The following is a 9449-nucleotide window of genomic DNA, read 5'->3' as shown; positions in this document are numbered from 1 at the left end:
AGAGTTTAACCATATATTGTTGTCATTGAGCTATCCCTGAGTGCTTGGAAAAGAAAATCTCAGAGCCGCAAGTTCCTAAAGCTGCTCTGAACACTCTCCTTGGTACAAGCCATAGAAAATCATTGCTTCTCTCAAGTGAAATCCACCTGGTTATGTTGTCCCCCTCATATTTAAAACTCTGGTGGTTGTGTGGTGACTGACTCAGGCTCTCAAGCAGGGCATGGGCACTAATCCCCACAGGGTCTGGGGTACTTGTTCTGCTTCGTGCTTTGACAGAGTGCATGCCTTGAAACAAAGACACAGAAAGGAAGCAAAATAAAGACAAATATATAGAACTGCTGTGACACAAAGTAGTGTGAGAAGACTGTAGAAGGACTGCTTAGAGTAGAAAAGCTTTCCAAAATAGATAAATAAAACAAGATACGTTTACTTGCAGCTTTTTCTTTTCACACTGACTCCTCATGAAGTATCTTTAATGAGCTGGGAAATTTCTACAACCTCACCAGCTGTGAAAGAATTCCATTACAAGGATATCAGGTGTTTTGTTACCCAAGTAAGCATGCAGATATGCCCTTCCCACCAGCCAATTATTTTTCACTTTGCCTGCATCAGAGCTCTGCCTGCGCATCCTTGTGGCTGGCTGCCGTGCCACCTCACTGTTCCGAGTCAGCCTCATAAAGCTCACCCAGCAGTGGCAGGGTGCCACCAGTTATCTTAATCTCTTATGTTTTGGTTTCCGCACATGGAGGCTGAGCAAGAGTCTCAGCAAAGTGTGGTGACTCTGTGCAGGCTGCAGAAGAAATGAAAGCAAAGGTACTGGGAGAGATAAAAGAGTCATGGGTGGGTGTGCTTATCAGAGTTCCAAAGTAATACGCTGCCAAGGAGGTGGATTTGTGTATCTACATGCTTGTTTTTCTATGCATTATTGCATTATTGTGCATACACATATCTGTAAATATCTGTAAGCATCTTCATGAGTGTGAGCTTATAGGTTCATACATAAACACATTTTAGCCTTCTTTAAATGTGGAGGTCACAGAATAAATCTCAAAAGGCTCTGTGTGGTTTTTCTTTCCATAAAAAAATTTAGATACCTACTGAGAAAACTCCATTAAATCCAAGTAAACACACAGTGGATTTTCCTTTTACTGTCAAATGTGTCAGCAGCAGAACACTTGAACTAACACAGGATTTACCATTTCAAATTAAGTCCAGGAGGCAGCCTGTTAGTGGAGGCTGAGACCTAAGCCTCTGTGGCATAAGCCCCAGGATTTTGTCACATTTAAATTTAACCTTTCTCTTTGCTTCCAGACTTCCACTTGGTGATTGTCACCTCTTTCCAATACATCATCCAGGTAGAGAATAGGCACCTATAAAATCCTCAGAGATTTGCAAATTAGGATTTTAGCTGACTCAAGCCTTGTCCCTTTTTGTCTTCTTTGATGTCTGATTTAACTTTCCTTCTGTGCTCCTCTTTCTCCTCTAACCTGTCCATCTTCCTGAATTTCTTCCATATGTTTCCATTTCTAGGACTCTGTTTCAGCCCAAATTTGTTATCAGATGCACATCTTGGGTTTTGAGTGTCAGATTAGCTAAAAGATGCTCGAGAAAAGGGAGTGTAATAGCCATGCTGCAGACCTGTTTTGCTGCAATCTCTTTCCTGGGAGACATCTGAGGGGACCTAGCTCCCTGATGCTCTGTCCTCCTCTCTGTCACCCAGTGTGCATCCTGGAGGCCCTTTGTAAAATGTTCTGAACAAACTGTGATGCTTTTAGGTTATTTTCCCTGCTGAATCTCATCATATATATACGGCATGTCTCTACTGCCACCGAAGGGAATATTCTCATGAAGGTCTAAGGAACCTGGTGTTTAAAGGAGGCATGAGTAAGTGTCTGTCCACCATTCTATGTACCTTTTGCCGTGTATGTTCCTCCAAAATGCATTCAGGTTCACAGAGCATACAAATGAGAGTGATGGTTATTTTAAAAAACCTTTTCCTGGAGTGGTTGAGATATATTCAGATGTTACCAATAGCTCAGCATCACAAACCACCTCTGCATTCATCTCTTACATTACCTTAAGCAGTTTCTGTAAGGGGACATTATTGACTGCATGAGAAGTAGAATAAAATTTTTTTCCACAATTGTTTGAGTAATACAAGACTCCACCTATATAGATAACCCTTGCCACAGGCACGTAGCAATTTAAAGGGATACTGGATTGCTGCTGGTTGCTCATAAAAATCAAAGAACAGGTGTCCCACCTAGTTGTATGATCCTTATGAAGGTCTTCGTTCTCCTCTTGACTCACTGAAGCCTAGTGCCCACAAACAGAATGTGCAAGTTCTTCTAGAAGTATGAAAATTCACTCATGTGGCAGCCTCATCTTCCTGATTTTATTTGGGCTGAAGCAACTACTAAATTGGGAAGGGATTAGTCTTCTCACATTTGGCTAACAGAGCAATATTTCCAATAATTTTTTCATTTTGGCTTTCCACCATCTCATACAGCACATTCAGCTTCCTGGAAACACCTGAAAGTGTTGCATTGCTGGTTCCTTGCTTGGACATTTTCCTTCTCCACTTTCTGTGGCACATTGCTGGTTTTCTGTCAGGAACTACTGCTGCTAATCAAGAGAGTCTTTGCAGACTAATCAGACTAATCATCTCTAAGCCTAATTCACCCCTGTTTATTTGTAAATATGTACTGTAAGGATGGGGCAGTGAAGGGAGTTTTGCAGCACCAAGCATTCCTCTCTCACCGAGAATCACACCCATGAACTCAAAACCATATTAGCCAATCATGGTTTTGTTTCAACAATCTCTTGAGTGTTTGAGTTGCTCCCCTTCACTCTTCTGTGGTAGGAAATAGTGCAACCACCAGGGAACAGTTCTGTGCTGACAAGGGAGGAGTGACTTTGCAGCAGAAGAGGCCTCAAGGGCAGACTCAGTGTTGGCACTGCCTGATGCCTGCCACAACCACTCTTCTCCTTGGCAGAGAGTCCTGCCAGTGCCTGAATCCCCATCCCCTCTGAACTTCACATTCGTGTACGCTTCCAGCTTGTTCTCTGCCCTGGTGGAAAACCGAACACTTTTTAACAACAAAATACTGAGAGCTTGCTGCAGAGAATACAAATGAATCACTCCCTTAGCTTTAAAATCCCACATCCAGCTTGGCACCAAGGAAGGCAGTCTCCACATTGTGCATCAGGCCAAAAATAATTTTGTCACAAAACCAGAAAAAAATGTGAGTGACAGAGACTGACACTACCTAAGGCATTCTTTTGTAATCCCTTTCCTCTGCAAGCCAGTTTTGGGTGTGTCAGAGGAAAGCTTCTCACTAGAAACCAGCATGGTTTCGGTAATTTTTCAGGTTAAATGGGAAATATTATTTTGCTGCATCTTGTGAGAGTTACAGAATCACAGTAAGGTGATCACAGTGAGGTGATGCCCAGTTCATAATGCTGAGCAGATTTCTCAGGACACTGGAAGATGCCTGCTCTATTTGCATCAGTGAACTGATATCATGACCAATAGCTTCTGCAGATATTCTGCAGGTGGCTCAGGTCTTGCTCTCAGTGTCCGCATGAGTACAGAGATCTTTTCAGTTGAGATATTTCAAGAATATCTGGATGTTCCCTCACAGCACGGTGTCCACTTCCAAACTCTCCTGGCTGGTGGGAAGCTTGCTTAGAGTCAGCCTGAGAGTGGCTGCGCAGTCAGTGACCACAGCTCAGAGGTCACACACGTGGAGTATCTGCTTGATTCTGTGAGGACTCAGGCTCAAGGGGGTGTGAGCAGTGCTTGGAACGCCACGGGAGAAGTCCCACCAAGGGAAATGGCAGTGACCACCATACCCGCTGCAGTTCCACAGGCTCGCGGGTTCTGCACACGATATCTTCTGTTCACTCTTTCCACTGGCCTCTGCTCATCTTCCTCGTGGCATCTGGGTGTCAGAAGAGTGACGTGCCATGCCACAGCTGTGTGGCTTGGTGCCATTTGTGTAGATGTTTTTCTCTCTCATCACATTGGGGTGACTAGAGAAGATTTGCTCTTCTGTTCTGGAGCCAGAGTTTAAAAAGAAATGTAATTTCTCTCTGCACTTCAAAAAGTGGCTCACCTGTTAGGTACCTGGAAGGAAATCTTGTACTCAAGGCCAGATCAGTTTCTGAGTGGGATCACCCCCATTTGCAGTTCTTTGCTGCCAGAGGCTTGCTTTCAGCTTCAGCCAGCTGGATAGTACAAATGTGAAGTCACCATTAGGAAATGCTCAGCTAATCAGCAGCATTAATAGGGCCCAAAGATCAGTGTTATGATTCAGGAATAGAAACTGAAACTAATGTAAGACTTATAAAGGCACACCAGTCTTCCAGGAAGCAATGCACAAATCCAGAAATACCCAGGGCTGCTGTTAGTGCCAGAGGTAAGTACATTTATGTGAAAGGCAGGCCTATTTCTCAATAATCATGATATTCACTGTAGTTGTATCTAAAGAACTGGAGTGTACAGACAAATGTGTATTGTTGGCACGAGGATACATAGGAGACAGATGTGGATTTATATTTATGTGTTTTATATCTTTGAATACATTACTGTATCTTGAGTCTTGGGTCCAGCTTCAAACTATTAACATAATTTTTTAACCTTGGTATGGCAAGAAGAATTCAAAATCCAAAAGAACTTTTACTGTGAAAAGAGATCTCAAAGGCATTTAAGAATGGAGCAATTTAATTAGCTAATGTATTAATCTATTTTATTTTCATTGTGATAAATAACTAGAATATTCTTCTTAAAGAATCAGGACAATAAGGCTGTGCTAGTAGTTGATCATGTCTCTGTTGATGTGGAAAACTATTTTCTTCATGTTAAAACGTAATTTTACTCTGTATAATTCAGAATTTCTCATCTTCACAAGCTAAGCTGCAGAAAAATGCCTTTAGTATCTTAATTCTAAGTATATACTAAAAGAAATCTATTATATTATGTATAATTCATAAAAACAAAAAAGAAAAATAAAATTAATAATTTTTATTTAAAAAAAAATATTTTATCAAATAAAATTATGGTTCCTAAATCCTTAAGTTTCCTGTTGGTGGATTTTTACAAAATAAATAAGTTGCCTTGATCACCTGCAACTGTTTTCCTCTAGACCCTCAACTGGGAAGGGATGAATAAGTCATGGGGCCAAAGTTGCTTGCCACTATGGAAGATAAAATGTGTATAATCAGGCAGGGCTGTGTTGCCACCCTGTATGTATTTGTTACCCTCTTTTCTGTACAGATTTTTTTTCCTTGGCACTGATTTTTTTTTTTTTAGTTTTTTAGAAACTTACAGATTAAGTAAAGATGGGGAGTCGGTTGTGGAAATGTTTTTGCCTGGATTGCCAAGATTATGAGTACCAATGAGAAAATGGCTCAAGCTTTGCCTGTTCTCATAGAAGTGGTTTGGAAAATTTAAAGGGATAAGACATTTGATTCTGCTCTTTGATTAGTCAGGGAAAAGCAGATTCAGTACAGCTGAAATCATGGAATTTAAACTTGAGTATTTACACAATCAACCATAATGTGCTAAACTGAACAAGGATTTGTGTACAAAATGGTTTAAACAACCATCAAGTTCAACTTCCAGGTAGGAGTCCACACCTCCTGCATCGCAGAGTGCCTATCCTGCTGTGCTGTGATTACTTATCGACCCCTTTTAGAGAAAAGAGATTTGAGAGGGTGTGTATAGAACTGAAAGGTGTCTGGACAGAATGGGCAGAGGCAATTTTGTTTTCTGACCTGCTCTCCTCAGTGATTCACAAATCTTTTCTACACAGGTCCCTCATCCAGAGAGAACAACCAAGGGTAAGAGATGTAGCTCTGTCACTCACTGCTGCCTGAGCCACTTGGCAATTTCCAGAGACACCCTTTTGCCTTGTTTTATTCTTACTATCCCTTTCCTCAATCTTCCTTTTCCAGTTGCCTTACTGCTTTGACTGGTGCTGATCTCTGAGGGGCGATGAGTTTGCTTACCCACCCAACAGTTCTTGAGGAGGTGCTGGGGGTGTTCTGAAGCTTTCATCAAATTCCAGCTCTAGATCGCTAAATCGCAACATTCCTCAAGCTGCTCATTTCTGATGGGAAAAGCTGGGAGTGGGAGTCCTGGCTGATATTGAGAGTAGGCAATGCACAATGGGACTAAACATCATTGAAGTGCTGGGATCACAGTACTGCTGGTACTCTTCTTCAGGTGGAAGATGCAGCCAGAAGACTTCCAAAGAAATTTTTCACCTAGACAAAATGGAAGGGTGTACCTGCTGTATGAAATCAGGCGGAGAAGATGTGCCATTCAGAGGAACTGGTGCTCAAACAATCATGAACAACATGCTGAAATCAACTTCCTGGAAAATCATTTCAATAACAGTCCACCAACTCCTTGCTCCATCACCTGGTTCATTTCATCTAGTCCCTGTGGAAACTGCTGCAGAAGGATTCTGGAGTTCCTGAGGTCACACCCTAACGTGACCTTGGATATATATGCAGCCAAGCTGTTCAGGCGCTTCGATATCCGGAACCGACGAGGTCTCCGCAGCCTGATGATGAATGGAGTCGCTATACGTATCATGAACCTTGAAGGTAACCCAGAAACTCTGTCTAAGTGTGGATTGAAAGTTCTGGGATTATGTGCACTCTTGGTTTGTAACAGAGGTGATGGCTGGCTTTGGGGAGTGTTATAAATGATCAAGGAGAAAGCCAAATTAATTACTGCAAGGCAATTTATTTTCACTACTGAAAACACGGTCCTCGAAAGCTACAGCCAAAGAGACAGCGTCAGGCCCGGGATCGGCGCTGGGTGAACCAAGATCCGACCTCTATAGCATCAGACCTCCCTCTGTTCACGAATGCCGTCTCCAGCAAGGCTGTTTTATAGAATTTTTTGTGCCTGAGGCAGAGGTGCCCCAATTTCTTTTGTCACCCTGCATGTGTATGAGGTTTCTTTCACTGCAGGGTTTTACAATCGCTGTTTCTTGGGTGGTGTCAGGTGCTGATCATGTCAGGAGAAGTTGGGTATTCAGATGTATGTTCTTGATGACTTCTGTTATCTTGATTGATGACACTTATCAAGTGCTGATCATCCTTGGGTGTTCCCGTGTGGTTCCAGAGGCATCCCATCTCCACACTAGCCAGGTCTTTTTACTTGTTAACGAGGCATTCTTTCCTGCTGCCACAGGAGTGTCGCAATTTCGGTGTGGTAATCTGCCTCTGGGTTGTCCGTGGTCAGAGGCTCGTTGGATGTTCAATTTATTTTACAATTTTGGTTTTTATACATTTTCCCCCTAAGCATGAATTATTTCACATTGCATATTACAGGGAGGATTAGTGAGTGCAAAAATGTCACTCTCTTCTGCCTTATTTCTTCCCCAGTCTTCCCCTGCACAGCAGCAGGACCAGCATGGTCATTTCCTCTTGCCAAATCTGAACATGAGGGTTGGAGGTTTCTCTAGCTATGCGCACCTCCTTTATATGCAGTGTAAAATCCTGTCCCTCCTAGAATACACATGCAGATCAGCTTGCCAGCTGCATCAAGTAATTGATTTCCCTTGGTAGCGAGAGAAGAGCAGGAAACTTGTCTAAAGGACACTTTCAGATGATGCATCACAGAAGATGTGTCTTGCCTTTATGTTGTGTGTATCTTGCTTGCCTGGTAATGTTTGGCTGTAAAAACAGTCCAGACAAGCAGCTCACAAAAAGGAATGTATATTTGAAGAGATGGACCTCACACACCTGTGTGGATATTTACCACTGGAGTGTGGAGCTATGAAACCCACTGGATCAAAAGTAATCTTAAAGGACATTTACTTATATTGGGTGCGCTGTCTCTGGGATTATAGCAGCAGATCATTGTCAGAAGCTCTGGCCATCCTATCAACACTAAGATCAATATGAAACTGCTAAATGTTAGTGTGTTCACTCCAGCTTTTCCCTTATCATTTGGATAAGTCAGACAGATTCATGATTGAAGCAACTTGTCTTACCAAAGCTGTGTTCTCAAGCACAAGGCTGCCAAAAGGAGAGCCTGACCAGCTCTGACTGCCTGTCCCACTTCCCTTTTCACTCCTGCCACTTGCTGATTCCTTCTCTCTTGGCTTTATGCCAGAGCATGCTATTTGTGATAAGGGTTACCCAAGCCACCACAATGATCAATTTCTCTCTCTGGCAATTCAGTTTTAGACATATTGCTACTTTGCAGAGTTTTGGTTCCCCTTTCCACTAACTTATTTGTGTAGTTATTTGTGCACACCTCGTATGAATATCTTTGTCCTTTACTGTATTCTTACTGAGAAACAAATGACTCACTGACATGTTAATAAAGAAAGAACTGGGCATCCTTTCATCAGGAGTGATTGGGTATCTCTCTTCTTAGATTACAGGTACTGCTGGAGAAATTTTGTTGCACACCAACCCGGAGAAGATGATTATTGGCCCCAGAACGTCACTTTATACTTCATTTTGAATAGCATAGAACTCTTACATATCTTTTTGGTAAGTAGACACCTGAAAAAAACACCAGGAGCAAAAATAAATGCAAAAAAATCCAAGGAAAAGGAGATTTGGATGATCCCAGCAATGGTGTTAGCAGAAATGAGAGTAGGAAAAATAAGCATAGGCTTGAAGCTTCATAAACAGAGAGCCAAGCAGGCAAGAGATTGCCAGAGGACTATGCTGCTACATTGTGCCGTTTTGTCCAGGAGCAGAGAAGAGAAGAGATTGAGCACTACTCTCAGATTTTAACTAAGAAAAGGGTATATTATTTCAACCCTTTGCATGAATCAGCTACCAGTTCACTAGCTTGCAGCTTACCCGAGCTATTTGACCCCAGAAGCTCCTTCAGCTCTGTAATCATTATTCAAGTATTCTCTTTTTGCCTCAGGACAGGGCCATGGATTTCAGTTAAGTTCTGAGCAAGTTCAAAAGCCCAGATGGGTGGATTTACCTTCAGGATCAGAGTTTACATATTAGAGTACAATAGGACCAAGATCTGCTTTCCATTGTTCTTGCAATCCATACAACTGCAGAAGTTACTTGTACAGCCTGATATCCTACTCAGAAAGAGGAAGTGGTCTACTGAACAGGAGAGGAGACCAGGACTGGAGTAAACTCTGGGGCTCGGCCACCCTTTGTGGGGCAAGCAAGTTCTTGCTTGAACTGGTCCCTCTATGCAGAATGGATGGCAGGAGGCAGAGGAAGGGATGCACAAAACTGCTGGCAGGGACTTAGAGTCACAGACACAAACCTAACCCGTTTGTAGGATTGCCTTGTTTTATTTCTGGCTGAGGAAAAGGTACACATTCACCTCATTTCAGTTCCATCCACCCCAAACATTACACAGGGCTTTCAGTACCTCAAGACCTGACCTTTCCATTTCTTGCCTGAGTAAGACGTTCAGGTGACAGGATACACAGTCAGTA

The 9449-nt window shown here is 42.4% G+C and overlaps 1 protein-coding gene across 1 annotated transcript; it reads left to right on the top strand.

Annotated features, from left to right (window-relative positions):
* Window positions 1-6236: 6236 nt before the first annotated feature.
* LOC131096886 (C->U-editing enzyme APOBEC-1-like) lies at window positions 6237-8935 on the top strand. Its single transcript, XM_058045527.1, has 3 exons — window positions 6237-6615; window positions 8405-8523; window positions 8912-8935. The coding sequence occupies exons 1-3, from the start codon at window positions 6237-6239 to the stop codon at window positions 8933-8935; spliced, it is 522 nt and encodes a 173-aa protein (XP_057901510.1).
* The last annotated feature ends 514 nt before the right edge of the window (window positions 8936-9449 follow it).

The sequence above is a fragment of the Melospiza georgiana genome, chromosome 2 (genome assembly GCF_028018845.1).
Source record: "Melospiza georgiana isolate bMelGeo1 chromosome 2, bMelGeo1.pri, whole genome shotgun sequence".
NCBI classification, from domain to species: Eukaryota; Metazoa; Chordata; class Aves; order Passeriformes; family Passerellidae; genus Melospiza; species Melospiza georgiana.
This window is presented reverse-complemented; position numbering and strand designations above follow the sequence as displayed.